The 22,979-nt window shown below is 44.1% G+C and overlaps 1 protein-coding gene across 1 annotated transcript; it reads left to right on the forward strand.

Annotated features, from left to right (window-relative positions):
- The first annotated feature begins 599 nt into the window (after nucleotides 1-599).
- Nucleotides 600-22,935, forward strand: CASC3 (CASC3 exon junction complex subunit). Its single transcript, XM_006940311.5, has 14 exons — nucleotides 600-893; nucleotides 1,262-1,289; nucleotides 1,631-1,668; nucleotides 13,364-13,522; nucleotides 13,613-13,764; nucleotides 14,247-14,423; nucleotides 14,610-15,295; nucleotides 17,925-17,989; nucleotides 18,429-18,543; nucleotides 18,814-18,912; nucleotides 19,168-19,382; nucleotides 20,007-20,129; nucleotides 20,279-20,342; nucleotides 21,214-22,935. The coding sequence occupies exons 1-13, from the start codon at nucleotides 663-665 to the stop codon at nucleotides 20,300-20,302; spliced, it is 2,112 nt and encodes a 703-aa protein (XP_006940373.1). The 5' UTR covers nucleotides 600-662; the 3' UTR covers nucleotides 20,303-20,342; nucleotides 21,214-22,935.
- The last annotated feature ends 44 nt before the right edge of the window (nucleotides 22,936-22,979 follow it).

The following is a 22,979-nucleotide window of genomic DNA, read 5'->3' on the forward strand; positions in this document are numbered from 1 at the left end:
TAAAATCGGTTCTAAATCTTGGTTAAGTCTAGCATCATACCAGCCTGCACTTTGGGAGAGGTGATAGCTGGGATGGGGGTGGGGGAGATACAAGAAGGAAGAGGAAGTGAGAAAACACGGTGTGCTGCAACACTAAGTCCTTGAGCTTCACTGCAGACAACTGGTTTCTCCTTCGCTCTTTAGCTTCAAATGCGCTGCTGTGGCAAATTTTGACGCACCACAACGACTTTAGAGGTTTACCTTCACTCGTGATTTTACTAAGCAAACGAATGCAGTAAAACGTTCTGCTTCAAACGTAGGTAGAAACGAGAAACGGAAATAGAAAAGCCTGAAACAGCTCCAATGCCGCAGTGAAGCTGTGACAGGTGAGCGCCTTTGACTCGGAAGGCCCAAGATGGCTGGGCGAGGAACACCGCTACCCTCGCGGGGGCCTACCCCAGGCAAGACAGGGGTCGCGGCACGCCCCCCGCACGACACGGATTACGTAATCCCGCTCGCCGCAAACGTGCCGCAGGGTGCCAGCCCCTAGCCCCTCCTCCCGAAAAGCGCGGCGGCCAGTGTCGCACGTGAAGCATGCTGGGACTAGCTCTCAAGCCTCCCGGCAGCCCCTGCGACGGGCGCGGTACGTAAGGAGCTGGCCGGCGGCGGCCGTTCTCCGTAAGATGGCGGATCGTCGGCGGCAGCGCGCTTCGCAGGACACGGAGGACGAGGAGTCTGGCGCATCGGGCTCAGACAGCGGCGGCTCCCCGGCGCGGGGCGGCGGGAGCTGCAGCGGTAGTGCTGGAGGCGGTGGCAGCGGCTCTCTGCCTTCTCAGCGCGGAGGCCGAGCTGGGGCCCTTCATCTGCGGCGGGTGGAGAGCGGGGGGGCGAAGAGCGCCGAGGAGTCGGAATGTGTGAGTGCGCGCGGGCGGGGCCGGCCGGGGGGCGGGGTGTAGGTGGTGATGCGAGGCTGGGAGTTGATGGTAGATGCTGGGGCATAGCGTGTTAGAGAAGAGAGCTATCCCAGTGCGGTGTGCATCCGGAGCCCCAAGGGAGGAGGAGGTGTTGGGGTGTCAAGGGGAAGGGTAGAGCCGCTGTAGATGAAAAGCGGATGTTTATTCAGAAATTGGGGCTGGAAGTGAAGAGATCGGACCTCCCTCGGCTGCTATTTGTTAAAGATGTACCTTTCCTCATCTCCCTTTTCAACCATTTTGTGTTGAGTCTTTAGCTCCCCACCCTCTGGAAATCACGGAACTAACCCATGTCATCTCCTTTCCTTCAGGAGAGTGAAGATGGCATGGAGGGCGATGGTGAGTAGCATTATGACAAGTTTTTTGCCGGTAAACTCAGATCACCTATCTTTAGCAGTTGACATCCTGTCAGACTGTTATGGATGTGGGGGAAAAGTGCCATAACGTGGCTCTTTGTAGCACAGGGCTTGTGAGCATACATTTTAGCAGTATGATGTTGGGCAAATCGCTCTTTGAGCCTGTGTCCCATTTGTAAATAGGGACCGTAATTTTATCTCCCTGATAGGTTGATGTCAGAATTGAGTTAGAGTCTTAGCTTGACTCAAAAAGCAATCAGGAAATGTATTTATAATCATTTCTGTTGCCTTTTTTTTTCCTTACACATTTCTGTTTTGTTTCAGCTGTTCTCTCGGATTATGAAAGTGCAGAAGACTCTGAAGTGAGTGTAACAGGTTCTTTTTTCTCTGTTATCTAGGTTGGAAAATGGTTTGTTTGTTTTTAATGTATTTTAAAAACATGTACACACTCGTGGTTCAAAAGTACCATGACCCACTTGTTACTGTTCTTGTGCATTCTTCATTTATGCTCTTCAAAAACTGTTATAAAAGGTCTTGTTTAGAGTGAGGGAAATTTGGTGCATGCCTCTTTAGGTTTCATGTGATACACTCTTAGTGTCAGTTTTTCACTCTGTCTGCAGAAAATAAGGTTCTAAACTAGAGAATGAGAACATCTTGAAGTCCTTCACGGGATCTTTGGCAGTTCCTTTTATGCTACCTACAGAATGAAACCAGGCAGTTGGATATTTTTTTTCAAGTGTGTCTGAAGACCTTAAAAGGGCAGGATTCTGAGTGGTTTGTATCAGAAACATCCCTCAGTTTATAGGGTGCTTTCTCCCTCTTAAATTCAGGAGAAAATTTCCATAAACCAAGCTTTTGTGATCTTATTTTGGTTGGATGAACTACCAGAGATGAACTACCAGGGAATGGCTGTTTGTTTCCTGGGGTTGTTGAATAAAGTCCTGAGTTCTGGATTTTGATCATGGGATTACGAACAGAAGGAATTGGATTGTGGATCAAAGGTTCATTGTGTAGATTTTGTAGAACTGTTACTGTGTATTAGATTTCCATTAAGCATTGGAAATGCAACAGTGAACACTATACCACAATTTCTGTCTTTAGGAATGACTTAGTAAGGAAGTTGGATAAACATGCAGGCAATCCTAGGACTTGGTGACAACTGCTGGGGACAGGGTTAAGTAGGGTATTAATGGCTGAGTACTGAATCCATTTTAGGTAGTCAGGAAAAAGTAAGTTGGAGTTAGACAAACCATGTTCTAGGCAGAGGGAACAACAGCTGTGAAAGTCCTGACACAGGAGAGTAGACTGAATTATTTGGAAACTGATAGTTTGATGTGGCCGGAACATAATAGGTATGGGACGGATACCAGAAATAAAGGCAAATTAGTGAACAGGGGCAAGATCGTCGAGGGATTTACTTGTTCCTTTTCTTCATCATGTACCTGCTATGTGCCAGGAGTTGTGCTGAGCACTGGAATAAAAGACAGACATGGTTCTTCCCTTGTGGAGAAAATAGACAAGTAATTACAGTAATGTTTGGTGAGTGTCATAATATCGGAAGCATAGGGTGCTTTGGGAACACATGGTGGGGGCAACTAACTGGGTTTAAGGTATTTGGAAACACAGAGGATGGGATGTTAAAATAGAGATTTGAAGGGTGAGTGGGAGTTAGCCAGGCAGAATATCCTAAGCAGAGAGAACACTGGGGAAAAGGTCTAGAAGGAATGGACTGCATGACGATTTGGAGGATGTGAAAAGTTTAGCATGACTGGTGCTAAGTGATGAGTCTGAGTCCAAATCTTAAAATATCTTGTAGGCCAGATTAAAATGTATTTGGATTATAGCGTAAGGAAGTGAGAAAGCGTAACAGGGTTTTCACCAAGTATGTGATGAATACTGATGGCTTAAATTTTATTATATTATTATTATTGTTATTTTAATGTTTATTTTTGAGAGAGCAAGACAGCATGAGTAGAGGAGGACAGAAAGAGGGAGACAGAGAATCCGAAGCAGTCTCCAGGCTCCAAGCTGTCAGCGCAGAGCCCGATGTGGGACTCGAACCCACAAACTGTGAGATCATAACCTGAGCCGAAGTTGGACGCTTAACCGACTGAGCCACCCAGGCGCCCCCTTATTTTATTATTATTTTTTAAGATTTTAAGTAATCTCTACACCCAGCGTGGGGCTGAAACCCACAACCCCAAGATCAACTGTTGCATTCTCCACTGACCAAGCTAGCCAGGCTCCCCTGAATTAGACTTAAATTTTAAAGAAGTGTTTGTCAGATCCAAGGGACACCTGCCTCAGAAAATCCAGTTGGCCAGTTCTGAGCAAAATCTTGCAGAGGGAGGGAAGACTCAGACATTTATATGTTAATAAGATTCCAGGTTGATGTTTATGCACAGTAAAATTTGAGATCTTTCTTTCAAGTAGGCTCCATACCCAGCATGGGGCTTGAACTCATGACCCTGAGATCAAGAGTTGGACACACTACCGTCTGACCCAGCCAGGCATCCCAAGAATTATTATTTTATAACCATTATTTTGTCTGCAATTTTAGTTGATCTGAGGGGAGCAAAATTGGAAGCAGAAAAGCTAAAGCAATGTGCAAGTTGAGGCAAGCAGTATATGTGGCCTGGAGTGGAGTGGTGTGATAGCAATGAAAACGGAACTGGACAGGATCAAGGGGCACCTGGGTGGCTCAGTCAGTTAAGTGTCTGACTCTAGGTTTTGGCTCAGGTCATGATCTTGCGGGTTTGTTGGTTCTAGCCCTGTGTCAGGCTCTGTGCTGGCAGTGCAGGGCGTTCTTGGGGTTCTCCCTCCCTCCCTCCCTCCCTCCCCCTCCCTCCCTCCCCCTCCCCCTCTCCCCCCCCCCCCCCCCCCCCCCCGAGCTCTATCTCTTAAAATAAATTAACCTGGGAGGAAAAAAGTGGACAGAATTGAAAGCTATTTAGGTAATGGAATTCATAGAATATGGTGATTGATGAGATGACTTATTTTCTCTGAAGTCAGTGATGAAGTTAATGTGTAAAGAGTAGAAGGGAGATGAGAGGTTTTGGGGTGAAGAATGTTTGCAGTAGTCACTAGAGAATGGAAACCCTGGAAAGATTGTTACGCAGAATGCAGTGTTCAGTGAGGTTTGTTGATTATGAACTTATAGCATCTCACCATTCTGTATGTAAATGAGTTTGGGTGTTACCCTAATAGCAAGGAAAGAAAGCTACTGATGGCTTAAGTGAAGAAGATGAATTGTGGGTGAGGCAAGACTTGGGACAGGGAGAGCCGGTTAAGAGGTTGTTAGGACAAGCCAGGGAACATGATGGTACCCTACAGAAGAGACATGGCAGTGGGACTCAGATTTGAGACATGTTAGGTGGTAATAACAGAACTTCTTGATTGATTGAATGTGGAGCCTGAATTAAGGAGTCAAAGGGATGCCCAGGTTGATGAATAAGAGAGAGAATGGGACACAGGAAGGGTGCCTGGGTGACTCAGTTGGCTAAGCAGCTGACTTTGGCTCAGGTCATGATCTTGTGGTTCATGGGTTCCAGCCCCACGTCGGGCTCTGTGCTGACAGTGGAGAGCCTGGAGCCTGCTTTGGATTCTGTGTCTGTCTCTCTCTGCCCCTCCCCCAGTCACATTCTGTCTCTCTCTCTCTCTCTCTCTCTCAAAAATAACATTTTACAAGAAGGGCACATGGGTGGCTCAGTCAGTTGTGCATCCAACTTCCGCTCAGATCATGATCTTGCGGTTCATGAGTTCAAGCCCCGTGTCACGTCAGGCTCTGTGCTGACAGTTCAGAGCCTGGAGCCTGCTTCGGATTCTGTCTCCTCTGCTTCTCCACTCACACCGCCTGCCTCTCTCTCTCTCTCTCTCTCTCTCTCTCTCTCTCTCTTAAAAATAAATAAAACATTAAAAAAAAAAAAAAGAACGGGGCGTCTGGGTGGCTCAGTCTGTTAAGCATCCGACTTCGGTTCAAGTCATGGTCTCACAGTTTGTGGGTTCAGGCACTGCATAGGGCTCTGTGCTGACAGCTTAGCCTGGAGCCTGCTTCGGATTCTGTGTCTGTCTGTCTGTCTCTCTCTCCACCCCCCGCCCAAACTCTGTCTCTCAAAAATGAATAAACGTTAAAAAAATTTTTTTAAAGAAAAAAGAATGGGACACAGGAGATTTTAGGAAGAAGAATGGTGGGTTAAATTTTGGATGTTTTGAAATTGAGGGACTTGAGGGACTTTGAAATGGCAACATATAGTATATATATCGTCTGAAAGTTAAGAAAGTCTAGTTCTGCTCTGTCTAATATAGTAGTCACTAGCCAAATGTGGCTATTTAAATTTAAATTAGTTTCACTTAAAATCAACTTCAGTTCTTCAGTTGCGGTGGCCACATTTTAAGTACTCAGTAGCTAGCTGTGGGTACTGGCTGCTGTATTGGACAGCATAGAAAAAGTTTCTATGGACAGCAGATTATATTACAGAAAAAAAGCCTGGTATCCTGACTTTCATAGTAATCCATTGCTTGCATTTCTTCTTGATTACTAACTATATACCTATATGCTACAGTTCAGTCTTGCCTATTTAAAGTATGATCTCTCTTGAGGTATCTGGGTGGCTCAGTCTGTTAAGTATCTGACTTTGGCTAAAGATATGATCTCAAGGTTCATAAATTCAAGCCCCACAGCAGGCTTGCTGCTGTCAGTGCAAAGCCTGCTTTGGATCCTCTGTCCCCCTCTCTCTGCCCCTCTTCAACTTGCGCTCTCTCAAAAAAAAAAATAATTTTGATTTTTTTTTTTTTAAGTTTATCTTGAGAGAGCATGTGTGCAAGTGGTGGGAGGGGGCAGAGAGAGAGAGAGAGAGAGAGAGAGAGAGAGAGAATGGGAGAGAGAGAATCCCAAGCAGGCTCCATTGATGCACTATCAGCATGGAGCCTGTTGTGGGGCTCAAACTCATGAACTATGAGATCATGACCAGAGCTGAAATCAAGAGTTGGACGCTTAACCGACTGAGCCACCCAGGTGCCCCAAATTTGATCGGTCTCTTAGTCTACAGGTTAGTTTTTCATCCCTTTCTTTTCCTTACAGTTTATCTGTTGAAAAGGTATTGATGATTGTTCACTCGTGGTACAACCCAACATGCCTTTTCTGTCCTTTGTATTTCCGGCAAATTATTTCCAGATCCATGGAAAGACAACATGAACCAAAGATTTTATCCTGAACAAAACTGATCATTGCTTATTTTCTTTCCCTTATAGGTCACTTGCTTTTTTGTGTGTAGGTATTCCCAGTATATATTTTTTAAGGTCCAGTAACTATATTAGAATTTGTCTGGTGGTGGTTGCTCTGGGTTGGTGTTCACAGGTATGAGATGTACTCTGCAATATGTCATGGAACTCCTATCCCAAGTATTTTGTTTTATTTATTTATTTTTTTTAATTTTTTTTTTCAACGTTTATTTATTTTTGGGACAGAGAGAGACAGAGCATGAACGGGGGAGGGGCAGAGAGAGAGGGAGACACAGAATCAGAAACAGGCTCCAGGCTCTGAGCCATCAGCCCAGAGCCTGACACGGGGCTCGAACTCCCGGACCGCGAGATCGTGACCTGGCTGAAGTCGGACGCTCAACCGACTGCGCCACCCAGGCGCCCCTGTTTTATTTATTTTTAATGTGTATTTATTTTTGAGAGAGAGAAAGTGTATGTGCACAAGTGGGAGAGGGATAGAGAGAGTGAGGGACAGAGGATCCCAAGTAGGCTCTGTGCTGATGGCAGAGAGTTGGATGCAGGGCTCCAACTCACAAACCCTGAGATCATGACCTGAGCCAAATTTGGACACTTAACCAACAGAGCCAGCCAGGTGCCCCCTAAGTATTTTATGTGTGTCTTCAGTATTTGACCCTTTCTTTCTAATCCTTTTTTCCTTTACTTCTTGATTTTTTTTTTTTTTAATTTTTTTTTTTTCAACGTTTATTTTTGGGACAGAGAGAGACAGAGCATGAACGGGGGAGGGGCAGAGAGAGAGGGAGACACAGAATCGGAAACAGGCTCCAGGCTCTGAGCCATCAGCCCAGAGCCCGACGCGGGGCTCGAACTCATGGACCGCGAGATCGTGACCTGGCTGAAGTCGGACGCTTAACCGACTGCGCCACCCAGGCGCCCCCTTTACTTCTTGATTTTTAAAAATACTTTGTTCCTTATCACTTTTATTTTTACTTAAGGTGTTATTACTATGTTTATTCACTCTTGTGTTTTTTCTAGTTTTAGGCTTTGTATTTGAAATGATTTTTTTTTAATTTCTAGTACTTTCCTGAGTTCTTTCGTTTCGTTTTTGAGTTTTTCTAACTCTGATTGATGTTCTTTCATACCTTACCTAATTTTCTTAATGCCTTTTTAGCTTTTTTGAAATGAAGTTACACTTTTTATATGATATGTCTGTCTTCTGTCATGCTTTCTTTGTAGAATGCTCTTATTTTTTCTTTCTCATGATAAGTTTATATAGGATTTGACCTCTATGTTTTTGTTACCGGTTTGTATTTTATGTGATATTAGTTTTCCTGATCTGTTAGAAGGACATATGGCTCAGAGTAGCTTTTTCTGACTTCATAAAGCTCTTTCTGTTGTTTTCCTGTAGTGTTAAAAAAAAAAAAAAGTGGTGGATTGCTTTCTGTGATTTCCTGCTCTTGTTCCCTTTCCTAATTTGTTTTGTAGCTTCTCTTCATTCCTTCTGCTCCTCTCCTGCTCAATTGGATTGTCCTCTCAAGTTTCTCTTTGGTGTGGGACCCTATCCTAGAAGGCAGCCCTGGCAGCTGGGTCGGTTGCAAGATTTCAGAGATTTTAGACACCTCAAGCCCTTTCAGAGCTTCTTACTGCAGGACCCTCACATTCAAACACTATTGGAGACAGTAAAACTCCTCCTACTTTCAACTGTTGTTTTCAATTTAGCTTTCTGTTAAATAAATACCTGTTGATTAGTTCAGGGTTCTCCTGTTCTCAGTTCCATTTACTACTCTGCTTTCTTGAGTACGGACACAGTCTGGTGCAGGTCTTAATGGCTGTTCGTGCTTTATTTCTGTGTGCTTGTATTTTGAGGTCTGGGGAATACCTTGTAACCTAGTTTTGTTGTAAACGTCCAAAGCCTTTAAAGGGCTTTGATTTTGCTGTCTAGAAGCTCTCATTTCATGTGGAGGTTAGAAGAGATCAAAAACTGCGGCTGCCATTTTCCCAGAATCCTGGGAAAATCCCAGACAATTTTTAAACTTGTTTTTTTATTATTATTATTTTTATTTTTAATTTTATTTATTTTTGACAGAGACAGAGTGTGAGCATGAGCTGGGGAGGGACAGAGAGAGAGGGAGACACAGAATCTGAAGCAGGCTCCAGGCTCCAAGCTGTCAGCACAGAGCCTGACGCGGGGCTCGAACTCATGAACTGCGAGATCATGATCTAGGCCGAAGTCGGACACTTAACCAACTGAGCCACCCCGGCCCCCCCCCCCTTTTTTTTTAATGTTTATTTTTGAGAGAGAGAATGCAAGCAGGGGACAGGCAAAGAGAGAAGGGGACAAGAGGATCTGAAGCAGGCTCTGTGCTGACAGCTGAGAGCCCGACACAGGACCTGAGTCCATGAACTGTGAGATCATGACTCAGCTGAAGTTGGATGCTTAACCATCTGAGCCACCCAGGACTGTCCTATTTTTTAGTTGGGTTGTCTTTTTATTGAGTTGTAAAAATATATTCTAGATACAAGTTCCTTATCAGATACATGATTTGCAAATCTTTTTTCCGCATTCTGTGGGTTTTCTTTCTACTTTCTTAATGGTGTAAGGTTTCAATTTTGATGAAGTCTAATATATCTGTTTTTTTCTTTTTGTTTGTGCTTTTGATGTCATATCTAAGAAGGCTGAATCCATGCCAAAACCAAAGTCATGAAGATTAACTCCTGTTTTCTTCTAAGAGTTCTATAGTTTTAGCTCTTAAATTTAGGACTTGATTCATTTGAGTTAATTTTTGTCTATGGGGTGAGGTGGGGGTCTAACTTTTTTTTTTTTGCATGTGGCAGTTTTTTATTTTTATTTTTTAATGTTTATTTATTTATGAGAGAGCGCGAATCAGGGAGGAGCAGAGAGAGAGGGAGACACAGAATCCGAAGCAGGCTCCAGGCTCTGAGTTGTCAGCACAGAGCCCGATGTGGGGCTGGAACTCAGGAACCACGAGATCATGACCTGAGCCGAAGTCACTCACTCAACCAACTAACTGAGCCTCTCAGGTGCCCCTGCATGTGGTAGTTTTGATCAAAGGAGTATTGAAGAGTTTTAAAGAGGAGCAGGTTTACTTTTTTAAAAATGTATGGCATAAAAATAAAATGTATAGCAGGGGTGCCTGTCTGGCTCAGTCAGCAGAGTAGGCAACTCTTGATCTCAGGGTCGTGGGTCGTGAGTTCAAGCCCCACATTGGGTGTGGAGCCTGCTTAAAAAAGAAATGTATAGCAGTTCCAGATAAGACTTGTCTGGAGTGTGGCCATGGAAACAGATGGCCTGTAGCAGAGGTGAAGAGTGAGCATCTTGCTACTCTTCCAAGTCTGTGGCAGGGTTGGCTCAAGGAAGGCATAGAGGTATATAGCTAGGTGATAGGAGCCTCAGGGGAGTAGGAATTTAAAATGATGCTGGATAGGGGCGCCTGGGTGGCGCAGTCGGTTAAGCGTCTGGCTTCAGCCAGGTCACGATCTCGCGGTCCGTGAGTTCGAGCCCCGCGTCAGGCTCTGGGCTGATGGCTCAGAGCCTGGAGCCTGTTTCTGATTCTGTGTCTCCCTCTCTCTCTGCCCCTCCCCCGTTCATGCTCTGTCTCTCTCTGTCCCAAAAATAAATAAATGTTGAAAATAAAATAAAATAAAATAAAATAAAATAAAATGATGCTGGATAACTTAGATCTAGAAGAGACATTGAGAACCAGGAAGACACTAACTCTTGTCTTATACTCTGAAATACATAAGGAATGCAAGAATAAGCTAAAACTTCTGTGTGAGAAAGCTACCAGGGGCTTCAAGGGAGAGCTAGACTTGAGAGTTGGGGAGAGTATTCATTGAAGAGGAGTTTTGTCTCTGGAAAAGGATTTTGGTGTCAGTCCTTAGCCAAAGCAGTGTGATCCTGGGGTAGCACCTTTTTGTCTTCAGTTAGACCAGACTAATTTGGAGTCTTCTCAGCACTGCTGTTTGTATCATTCTGTCCTGCCCTGGAAACAAAATTAGTTTCTCATTTGGAATAAAAGAATTCCCTCATTTGACATTCCACCATGGACTAGAGGAGGCAGAGCATAAAACAAAATTCTCATAATCATGCTGATACTATTTTAAGATGTTTGAAATCAGTGTGTGTGTCTGTGTGTTTGTTTGGTGGGGACTAATGAATGAAGGTCACATATACATATTGAATAAGATTCTTGAAATTTCTGCTTTAGAACTTACAGGGAACATAAGATTAGGGAAAGAACTGAATGATTACCATCCACCCATCCCCATCTCAAGAGGAGGGGAAACTTCTTGTGAATGAGGGGAAATGGGAAGAATCAAGGGCACTTGGTTATTAGAAAGCTGTGGGTAGGGGCGTTTGGGTGGTTCAGTCAGTTAAGCATCTGACTCTTGATTTTGGCTTAGGTCATGATCCCACGGTTTGTGATTTCAAGCTCCACATTGGGCTCTGCACTAACAGTGTGGAGCCCGCTTGGGATTCTCTCTCTGCCTCTACCCCACTCACTTGCTCTCTCTCATAATAAATACATTTTTAAAAATTAAAAAAAAAAAAGCTATGAGTAGAGGCTTAATCCTTATAGTGTGTGGGTGTGGTCTTCCTCTAATTGTGGGTTTCATAACAGTATCACCTTTCAGGAATCTGACCCAAAACACTTAGAGGCTGAAATACCCAGATGCTGAGTAGGGAAGAGGATTAATTGGCTCATTTGGGCCGGTTGGGCAGACGCCACTCTATTTGAAGAAAGGGTAGAAACTTAGAGCTTCTTTGCTTTATCAGGAATCTCACAGTAGAACTCTTTGATCACATTCCTGATGTTAGCATGAGTTTGGAGTTATGAGCAAGTCTAGTATAGATCAAGCGTCAGACCCAGTAGGAGAATAAGATTAGTGTGCACCTATCTACCAGGTGGCAGCGGGGTATTGGCACCCTGACCTGTTAACCCAGCAGTGAGGACTAGCTCACCTTCCTTTGAACCCATTTCTTTGTTTTCAGGTCTCTAAACCTACCCTCCAGCCTATAGACTGGCCTCTGGAGGCCCAAATCCTGAGAGGAATTTGAAATGAAAGTATTCTAAAGCCAGTTCCCTCAGCATAAGCTTTAATTGCTCCTTTTCTCTCCCTAGAACTAGCCACACCTTTATTACCTAACCCTTTCTGGTGGCCCCTATTTAGTAGATGGCCTAAGGACCCTCTTCTGTATGGACAGACTCAGCAGTTTCTCTGTCACAAGCAGGATTATCCAATCTTGATGTGGCAGGAGAGGAAAGGAGATGTGGAGAGGCAAGAAAGCACTTGAGCTTTGTTTTCATTTCTAAAATGCAGTGGTCATACAAGTTCTCTAGCTTTCTAAGTCACGGGTGTCTGGTTGGCTCAGTTGGTAGAGCATGCAACTCTTGATCTTGGGGTCGTTAGTTCAAGCCCCACGTTGGGTGTAGAGATTACTTAAAAATAAAATCTTAAAAAGAACAAGTTTTTTAAGCCAAAATTTTATAATTACATAATTCTGGGCTGAATTGTTGGCTAAGGTGATCTCATGCTGCAGAAAGTTGAGTATTCGTATCACAGACATAAAAAATGTATGCCATTATTTCCCAATTTGAGGGTAAATAAATGCCTTGAAAAATCATAGGGTTATTACAGAGTTTGCAAATTCACTAGCTCAGTTCGTATTATTTATAGACTAAATGTACATCTCCCACCTTTATGTATTACTGGTTTTGAATATACAAGTTAATACAATGTAGATTTATTTGAAGTATTATTGAATGTATAGAAATTGTTTGTTAATATGTTTTTTTCAGTCACTGGGTGTTATATGAGCTATTGTCTAATGGAGATCCATGAAAATTTTGGAGTTTAACAAGAGGTCCACATAATCTAAAAGGTTGGGAATCTCTGCTCTAAGCTATTCTGAGATGAGACAATTCACAGCTTGAGTTAGAGTGTAGTTTTTAGGCACTGCATGTTTAAGAAATAATCCTTGAAGAGGGAGAGAAATCATCAACAAAGATTAAGCTCCTTTTGTATGGTAGGCAGTTTTTATTTTTATTTTTTTTTTAATGTTTATTTATATTTGAGAGAGAGAGAGAGACACTGTGAGCAGGGAAGGGGCAGAGAGAGAAGGGGACAGAGGATCTGAAACGGGCTCTACACTGACAGCAGCCAGCCCGATGTGGGGCTTGAACTCATGAACCATAAGATTATGACCCGAGCTGAAGTTGTCCGCTTAACCAACTGAGCCACCCAGGTGCCCCTGTATGCTAGGCAGTTTAAAGCCTCTCATATCTCCTGGGCTCCTTCCCCAGAGGCTACCATGGTTAACATTTCCTTGCATATCTTCCTGGAAAACTTACACGGATCTGTATAAGTATATGTATGTATATTTTTTATTGTGTTTTGTGTGTGTGTGTGTGTGTGTGTGTGTGTGTGTGTGTGTGCGTGTGTGCGCCCCATCCTCTAGAAATTTTAGTAAGAGTTTTGATATGTTTGCTTTTAATTCTTACATGGTAGTAAAAGTTCATTAGAAAATGTTTCTATCCTAAAGAATGGAAAATAAGGGGCACCTGGGTGGCTCAGTCGGTTAAGGGTCCAACTCTTTGTTTTGACTCGGGTCATGATCTCATGGTTTGTGGGTTGGAGCCCTGTGTCAGGCTCTGTACTGACAGCATGGAACCTGCTTGGGATTCTCTCTTTCCCTCTCTCTCTGCCCTTCCCCCGCTCATGTACATGCTCTCTTTCTCTCTCAATAAACTTAAAAAAAAAAAAAAAAGAATGGAAAATAAAAATGCACCATTTCCAACTGATGGGAACTTTTTTCAGGGTGAAGAAGGGGAATACAGTGAAGAGGAAAACTCCAAAGTGGAGCTGAAATCAGAAGCCAATGATGCTGCTAATTGTTCAGCAAAAGAAGAGAAGGGAGAAGAAAAGCCTGACACCAAAGGCACTGTAACTGGAGAGAGGCAGAGTGGGGATGGACAGGTCAGTGTCCACCACAGGCCTCCATTTTGGGGGCCAGAATAAGGACTCTTAACCTTGGAGAGAATAAGGAGCCCTTTGTCTGTCCTCTAGGAGAGCACAGAGCCTGTGGAGAACAAAGTGGGTAAAAAAGGCCCTAAGCATTTGGATGATGATGAGGATCGGAAGAACCCAGCATACATACCCCGGAAAGGGCTCTTCTTTGAGCATGATCTTCGAGGGCAAACTCAGGAGGAGGAAGTCAGGTACAACCATTTGTTGCTGCTATTAGTATGTATTTAGTGCTTACTGTATGCCCGGCACTTTGCTAATTTATTGCTCACAGTACTTTTAAGTTTTATGATTATCTTTTGAGGAAAGTGAGGCTTAGGATATTTGGTAACTTTTGGTGGAGGAGCTGGGATCCAGACCCACACTTCCACTGCCTTCCTTAATTTGAGGCTCAAGACTCTGGGATATGAAATACTTGCATAGGCTGCCTTATAAGCAAGAGATATTTATTTCCAAGGTGCTGAGTAGTTTGAAGTGAAGTCTTTCCTCATTTGTCCCTTATTACATTTGAGCTCAGTAGGCTCTGTGATTCACTCTTGGTTTTGTATAATCTGTCTGAGAAAATGGGAAGACCAGTGAAGTTCCTACTGTTTCTCTGCCCAACCCTATTTTTTTGTGAACATCTTTATATAATGGAATCTACCAGCCTAAGACACTTTTTCCTGGTTTTATCCAGACCCAAGGGGAGACAGCGAAAGCTATGGAAGGATGAGGGTCGCTGGGAGCATGATAAGTTCCGGGAAGATGAACAGGCTCCAAAGTCTCGACAGGAGCTCATTGCTCTTTATGGCTATGACATCCGCTCAGCTCACAATCCTGATGACATCAAACCCCGAAGAATCCGGAAACCCAGGTGAGGAGATTTTGCAGTTTATATTTATATTTTAGAGAGACCTTTGCTTTTCTAAATGCCATTTCAGCCTGTCATTCAGTCGGTGAGGAATGGGTGAAGTCTCCCTGACCTTCAGTTTATATCTCTAGTCATCTCATCTCTTTTGTTATTTCTTTCCTTAAGACTTTTGCCATTCCATTTATTCAGGTTTGGGAGTCCTCCGCAAAGAGATCCAAACTGGATTGTTGAGCGACCAAACAAGTCCCATCGCCATCAGGGTCCTGGGGGCACCCTACCACCAAGGACATTTATTAACAGAAATGCTGCAGGTACTGGCCGGATGTCTGCTCCCAGGAATTATTCTCGATCTGGGGGCTTCAAGGAAGGTCGTGCTGGTTTTAGGCCTGTGGATACTGGTGGGCAGCATGGTGGCCGGTCTGGTGAGACTGTTAAACATGAAGCCAGTTACCGGTCACGGCGCCTAGAGCAGACTCCTGTGAGGGATCCATCTCCAGAAGCTGATGCTCAAGTGCTTGGCAGTCCTGAGAAGGAAGAGGCAGCCTCAGAGATTCCAGCTGCTGCTCCTGATGCTGCACCACCAGCCCCTGACAGGCCTATTGAGAAGAAATCCTATTCCCGGGCAAGAAGAACGAGAATCAAAGCTGGAGATGCAGTCAAGGTTGCAGAGGAGGTGCCCCCTCCACCTGAAGGGCTGAACCCAGCGCCTCCAGTCCCAGAAACTACCCCTTCTCCACCTGCTAAGACTGGAGCCTGGGAGGCTCCAGTGGATTCTACTACAAGTGGACTTGAGCAAGATGTGGCACAACTAAACATAACAGAACAGAATTGGAGTCCAGGGCAGCCTTCGTTCCTACAGCCACGTGAGCTTCGGGGTAGGTACCTTAGGGTTAGTGACTAACTTTTTTCCCTGAGCATCACTGAGTTTGGGGACATGGGATTAGGTATCTTGGGGATATAGTGTCTGATAAATATCTTTTTTTTTTTTTTTTTTTTAGAGAGTGCGTGCATGTGCAAATGGGGGAGAGGGAAACAGAGAATCCCAAGCAGGCTCTGAGAGCAGGCTCCCTGCTTTCAGCACAGAGCCCATCACAGGGTTCAAACTCACAAACTGTGAAATCATGACCTAAGCCAAAATCAAGAGTTGGACGCTTAACCAACTCCACCCGGGTGCCCCTAGCTTTGTTTTTGTTAACTGAAAGAAATATATTCATAGGTATGTTCATACAAAGACCTCAGAGAAGTTTTATCTGTTACCCAAGACTACCCCACTACTTTGCCTACCTGACCAGTTATCAATATTGACCTCTTGAATGCACAATCTTTTACCCATTCTCTGTGGGAAAAGTTGGAAGAGGGTGGCAGTGTTCTTATTATATGAATTGATAGTTAAATATTTGAAGGCAGATACTTACTCGTTTGAATTTGGATGAGAATTTTCTTTTTTTTCTTATTTATTTAATGTTTTTTATGGAGGGCTTTTATTTTATTTTTATTTTTTATTTTATTTTTTTTTAATGTTTATTTTTGAGAGAGAGAGAGACAGAGTGCAAGTGGGGGAGGGGGCAGAGAGAGGGGGAGACATTTAATATTTATTTTTGAGAGAGAGCACAAGCAAGGGAGGGGCAGAGAGAGAAGGGGAGAGACACAGAATCAGAGAGAGAGAGAGAGGGAGACACAGAATCTGAAGCAGGCTCCAGGCTCTGAGCTGTCAGCACAGAGCCCAATGCGGTGGTCAAACCCACAAACCATGAGATCATGACCTGAGGCAAAGTTGGACTCTCAATGGACTGAGACACCCAGGTACCCCTGGATGAGAATTTTCTAATCTCTTTGAAAGGAAAGCCTAATTTCCTTAATCTAGAGCCAGGCTACCCAATAGAGTTTTCTATAGTGTAAGAACTTTTTGAACAATTGTAATGTGCCTAGAGTGACTGAGGAAATGAACTTGCAATTTTAATTAATAGAAATTTAAATAACCACATGTGGCTATTGGATATCACGTTGGATAGCAGAGTTCTAGAAACCAGGACCTATCTACCAGGCTCTTGCCCATGCATCTTTCCCTCCAGCCAGGTAGATCAAAAGATCTTTTCCTTAGTTTCTTTTTTTTTTTTTTTTTTTTTTTAATGTTTGTTTATTTTTGAGAGACAGAGTGTGGGTGGGGGAGGGGGGGAGAGAGAGAGAGAGAGAGAGAGAGAGAGAGAGAGAGAGAGAGAGAGAGAGAGAGAGAGACACACACACACACAGAATCTGAAGCAGGCTCCAGGCTCTGGGCTGTTGTCAGCACAGAGCCCAAGGTGGGGCTCGAACTCATAAGCTGTGAGATCATTACCTGAGCCGAAGTTGGCCGCTTAACCAACTGAGTCACCCAGGCGCCCCTCTTTTCCTTAGTTTCTGAAATCTGATTTGAACTTAAAGATTGGAAATCCTCATTTGGACTGGGAGTTTCAGCATCCTTCCCTGGTGTGCATGATTTTGTTTGTTTATTTGGAGAAAGAATGTGAGTGAGAGGGAGCAGAGGAGGGGAAGAGAGAGGAAGAGAGAATCCCAAGCAGGCTCCACGCTGACAGTGGGGCATGAACCTACGAACTATGAGATCATGACCTGAGCCAAAATCAAGAGTGGACACTTAACCTACTGAGCCATCCAGGCACCCCTGTGCATTTTTGAATACCAAAAACCAATGTAATATAAACTGGACCTGGAGTTGATCTTTGGATGGAGAAGTATACCCTTCTACTGATACCTTATTACCATTGGAAGATGTCTTTTTTTGTCCTGAGTCATTTTCAGCCAGAGAGGAGTATCTTCCCAAATGTCCATCCTAGACCTCTATGGCCTAGAATAATTGGGCAGATTCACAGAATGTCCAGTTATGTTCAGAAACTTGAGGGCTGAGATTTTTCAATACATTTGATAATGTACTGTGCTAATTATAACCTCTTAGGGATTCTGTAAAGGGAAGTATTTGGTGGGAGAAATTTGAACTTGCACTTTCTCATTGAAGTGTGTGTGTGTGTGTGTGTGTGTGTGTGTGTGTGTTCAAAGGCTTTATTGCTATATTAAGATTGCAGGCAGTGAGGACAGATTTCCAAATGCTGGTATTGACAGGAGGCAGAGATAGTTTAAAAGGAATTTTGTTGGGTCCCTGGGTGGCTTAGTTGGCAAGCCTCTGACTCTTAATTTTGGCTCAGCTCATGATCTCATGATCTCATGGTTCGTGAGATCCAGCCCAGCATCAGTCTCTTTGCTGACACCGTGGAACCTGCTTGGGATTCTCTCATTCCCTCTTCCTCTGCCCTTCCCCAACTCATGTGCTTCCTCACTGTCTCTCCCCTTCTCCCTCTCAAAATAAATAAATAAACATTAAAAAAGAATTTTCTTAGTTTAAAAGAATAAAACAATTCCACATGTTGTATTCTTCAACCTGTAATTTTCTCTTTAGTCTTACTCAACATCTATCTGCTCTGCAGCCATGACCTTTTTTTTGGTATATTACAGGTATGCCCAATCACATACACATGGGAGCAGGACCTCCACCTCAGTTTAACCGGATGGAAGAAATGGTACAGAAAGGAAAAGGGAGTAGTTGGGGGAGCGGGCTGCATGCAAGTTGTTCACTGTTTAAACCAGGATAAGGCCTTCGAGTCTGCTTTCCCATTGATTTACCCATATTTCTTTTAATTTGGCTCTCCAGAAAGGGTAGAGGGTCTAGGTTCAGATCTTGATGTTTCTCATTGGCTTTACAATTCATTTTGCAAATATTTTTTTAAGCTTTTTTTATTAAGTAATCTCTACACCTCATGTGGGGCTTGAACTCATGACCCTGAAGTCAAGAGTTGCATGTTCTTCCAACTGAGCCAACCAGAACCCCTTCATTTTGCCAGTATTGTTTAAATATGTGCCATATAACAAGGGTATGTTTTGCAGCACCTACAGGAGGGTGGGACTTGATAGGAGAGTCAGCCCTCTGGGAGTCTTTTTGCTCAGACCTCGTTATTTCAGGGTGTCCAGGGTGGGCGAGCCAAACGTTATTCATCTCAGCGGCAGAGACCTGTGCCGGAGCCCCCTGCCCCTCCTGTGCACATCAGTATCATGGAAGGACATTACTATGATCCATGTGAGTTATTTTGGGGGTTTTTTGTTTGTTTTTTTAAAAATTCTTGTTAGGCACCTTTCTTGGCAGGATGAAGTGAATTAAGAGACCAGCCTCTTGACTCCTAAAATTTCCCTTCTGACTTCTCACAGTGGTTATCAAACATTGTCTGGCTGCTGTTTTCTTCACATGGAAAACTGAGAACATCTTTTAAAGGGTTTGGGGGACAAGGAGACTTATCCATATGATACGAAGAGTGAGGGTTTATGAGAGTCCCAATGTGATATTTTACAGTGCAGTTCCAGGGACCAATCTATACCCATGGTGACAGCCCTGCCCCACTGCCTCCTCAGGGCATGATTGTGCAGCCAGAAATGCACCTTCCCCACCCAGGTAAGCTTTGCACCTCTGCTTGTATGCTTCCAGTACGTGAGGATATGTGTTGGGGGCTTCACAAGCTCCATCCTCCTGAGCTCTGTGCTGCTTGCTTACAAGGCTGGCCACTCTGGCTGCTTGAGCAACAAACTCCTCTTGGGTCCATCCTGAGGACTTCATCCTGAGTCTTTCTGTGCTGAGCAGGGCAGCCAAGCCATCCCATGGAAATGGTGTTATCTTCTATTTAATTTTTGTTTTCCTCTTCTTATCCAGGTTTACATCCCCACCAGACACCGGCACCTCTCCCCAATCCGGGCCTCTATCCCCCACCAGTGTCCATGTCTCCAGGACAGCCACCACCTCAGCAGTTGCTTGCTCCTACTTACTTTTCTGCTCCAGGCGTCATGAACTTTGGTAATCCTAGCTACCCTTATGCTCCAGGGGCACTGCCTCCCCCACCGCCTCCTCATCTATATCCTAATACGCAGGTGAGATGGCTAATGAGCAGATTTTTCTACACGTCCTTTAATTCAGACGAGGAGGTGATATGGGAAGAATGCTTAAGGAATTTGAGAAAACATTTCGATGCCACTGATTTGCATGTGACACCAGGACGCCTCTTGGTGGTCAGGAGCTGGAAATGCAGCTTATGTAATGCCCATCGTCTGTTTATTGCCTTCTGTTTCTTGAATGGTATTTCATTGAAGTGTTTTGGTATGTCTTAGGTGGCTGTGTCTGCTATTCAATTGAGTAAAGAAGCTGTATTATCCTTACCAGCCCTACCCCTTCTTGTGCTGCTTAACTCCCAACAGGTTGACACCATCTGGTATGTGAGGTGTCACCACTGAGCTTAGCCTCTTCCATTTTTCAGCTGATGGTAAGAATTAGAGAAAGATGAGCAATATTTTGGAGGAGTAAGAACCAGAACATAATTAAGAGATAGTAAGGTAGAAATGAATGATCACTTTAAGGGGCAGCTTAGAGATTTAAAAATTCCCCAGTACTTTTATTTTTGTGCCCGAATAATGCTTCCTGCCCAAATAATGTTTCCTGTTCGTCATAGTTAGGGTGAGTTTGCCTAACTTTTTCTTCTGACTTATTGGGGTCCCAAGGCCCCATCACAGGTATATGGAGGAGTGACCTACTATAACCCTGCCCAGCAGCAGGTGCAGCCAAAGCCCTCCCCACCCCGGAGGACTCCCCAGCCAGTCACCATTAAGCCCCCACCTCCTGAGGTATGTAAGCTGCTTCCCATATCAGTGGGCTTTCCTTTCCCCTAGAAAATTTCTCTCCTTTTCTGAGTGTGTCTCCATGGCCTTTTTTTTTTTTTTTTTTTTTTTTTTTTTTTAACGACTGATAACAAATTCTAACTTTATTATTTCAGGTTGTAAGCAGGGGTTCCAGTTAATATGAGTTCTTAAATATTTTAAATCGAACATCCTATAAAAGTAAGTGTACAATGTACTACGACTCTTAGAACATTTTAAATCTTTTTTATTTATTTTTTTAATGTTTATTTTTGAGAGACAGAGACAGAGCATGAGCCGGGGAGGGACAGAGAGGGAGACACAGAGTCTGAAGCAGGCTCCAGGCTCTGAGCTGTTAGCACAGACCCCAACACAGGGCCCAAACCCACAAACCGTGAGATCAGGACCTGAGCCGAAGTCTGCTGCCCAACCGACTGAGCCACCTAGGCGCCCCAACTCTTATAACATTCTTAAAACTAATGCTCATGCTTATTTACTTAACAATCACCTAATTAATGCTTTAAGTTATAATCATGAGATATCTTGTGGGGAGGCTTAAAGGAGTCTCAAAATTTGCCAGCCGCTTTGTTTTGCGAATGCATTGAGCAGGATTGAAGCAGAAACCATTGTTAACTTGGCAGAATTTCATTTGGGAATCTGCAAGGGAAAAATGCAGGGCATTCTTTTTTAAGGAAAGGGAAATCTAAATTTGAGGTGTTTGCAGCAGAGCCAGTTCTAAAAGTCATGGAGAAAGATCATGGGGGTTTTATTGTTGCTTTGTTAGGGACTTTATTTTTTTATCTTTACTATTATTTTTTTTAAACGTTTATTTATTTGAGAAAGAGACGTGGAGAGAGAATCTCTGTGCTATACTGCAGAGCCTGCTTGGAATTTTCTCTCTCTCACTCGTGTGTGCTCCTTCTCCTTCTTTCTCTCTCTCTCTTAAAAATAAATAAACATTAAAAAATAATAATAAAACACATGATGTAGAAACGTGGCTTTTTGAAAACAGCTTATAAATGCCCAGAAGGTCCATTAACGATGTTTCCTCCCATTTCCCCACCCCTGTCAGAACAGCAGAGGTGAGAACCCAGGAGAGAAGAGAAATACAACTGGCTGTTTACTACCAGGAGGGCTTCAAAGATAAAGGGTGGCTCCTACCAGCAAGCAGCTGAATGAGGAGGACCCCTGCCTTCCTCTGAGGACAGACTCTGTTGGAGAAGGGGCTAAACAAGTGGACTTCCTCCCATCTCCACTCTTTACTTGAGTTGGCTGTGCTCAGAGGAGCAGAGGTCCCGCCAGCTCAGGCTTCTGGGTCTACATCTAGAAGCCCATGTCTTTTACTCTTCTTCACTTTTTCCTGGGAAATTCAAGTGTCTTCTCCCAGGGAAGCTCCTTCCTGTATGTTTTGTTTCCTAAGACATTCGTTTGTAAAGCCTGGCTTATTATTCTTAAATTAATGTTCTTTTAGTTTCTTTTCCTCTTTGCCTTTAAATGAGACAAATTCATTCTTCTGATTTGCTAGCTCCTCTGGGTTCCCTTTTGGTCTTTCCCTGCGTCCCAGATAATTGGAAGTTTTACCAGCCAGTTTTCCCCCACCAAGTCTTTAAAGAGGTGGCCTTTCATTTTTGTCTGGCCGTTGTTATTGTACTTGGATTCTCTCACTTCCTCTAACCCTCGAAGCAGAGCCGTCCACAGAGTGTCTCATTGTGGAGAAAAGTTCAAAGTGTGTGGTAGGAGCCCTTCGTCTTGACTTCGATTTTCAGGAGTCTGAGCCTCCATCAGTCCCTGTACTGCGTAGGTGTCAGTCCTCTACTTGAGGGCAGAGTCTCTACAGTGGGGAGAGATGGCAGTCCAGATGCCCTTGTGAGAAAGGGAGAGTGGAGTAAGCCTTTGCCCCTTAAGGGTCTGTATTCACACAGTCCTCAGGGCTCAGTCTTGGAGGTAAGTGGAGTTAGAGGTCCCTCTGCTTCTCTTCTTTCCATCCTTCCTACCACACCCCCTTTCCAGTTGCTGTGGACCAATGCATCTCTCTAGAGGCAGATACTGTCCAGCAAGTGGTCTGCCCTATACTTCGCGGTTGCTCTTCTCCATGTCTTTCCTGCTACAAGTGTTTTAGATGTTACTACCTGATTTTCCCCAAGTTCTGCTCCTGTCCCTGCAAACAGAAGATCCCACATCTGGGCTTCAGGCCTAAGGAAGCCAGTCATTTTCGGGGCAAGGGCTCCTCTTCCTTTTCTTCCCTATCCATGGCGCTGAACCACTCCCCTGCTGCCTCTGTGGAAGAGATCCCTATTACTGCAGCACTTGTGTCTGCCAGGGGTAATTTGGCCACTGTCCCTATCCTACAGAACCTGAGGGAGATGGTGGTGGCTGTGTTTCCCCAAGTAATGTCACTGTTTCTATTCTCTCCAAGAGCTGACCTAACCACTCTTGAGTCACAGGTGTGGGGTGGGGGGTGGGGAGAGGCACTCAAGCTGTAACCCCCAAGGAGGAAATAACTGAGAGATTCTTCTAGGGGTAGCTGGTGGTTGTGCCTTTTGTAGGCTGTTCCCTTTGCCTTAAACCTGAAGATGTCTCCTCAAGCCTGTGGGCAGCATGCCCAGATTCCCAGACCTTAAGACACTGTGACAGTTGTCTCTGTTGGTCCACTGTTTCATTGCAAGAATTTCTCCATGTGTGGTGGTGGTGGTGGTGGTGTTTGTTTGTTTGTTTGTTTGTTACTATTTTAAAGGGTGCACATTTGTGATCAGCATTGTGACTTGGAGATAATAAAATTTAGACTGTAAACTTGGCTCCTTTGCCAGTGTTTTGCATGAGTCTTGATTTGGGAGGGAC

Source organism: Felis catus, chromosome E1, assembly GCF_018350175.1.
Source record: "Felis catus isolate Fca126 chromosome E1, F.catus_Fca126_mat1.0, whole genome shotgun sequence".
Taxonomy (NCBI): domain Eukaryota; kingdom Metazoa; phylum Chordata; class Mammalia; order Carnivora; family Felidae; genus Felis; species Felis catus.

Coding starts and splice junctions, on each gene's coding strand:
- CASC3 (XM_006940311.5), top strand. CDS start 663: ATGGCGGATCGTCGGCGGCAGCGCGCTTCGCAGGACACGGAGGACGAG. Junction 1,290..1,630: donor AGATGGCATGGAGGGCGATG/GTGAGTAGCATT, acceptor GTTTTGTTTCAG/CTGTTCTCTCGGATTATGAA. Junction 18,544..18,813: donor AGGACATTACTATGATCCAT/GTGAGTTATTTT, acceptor GATATTTTACAG/TGCAGTTCCAGGGACCAATC.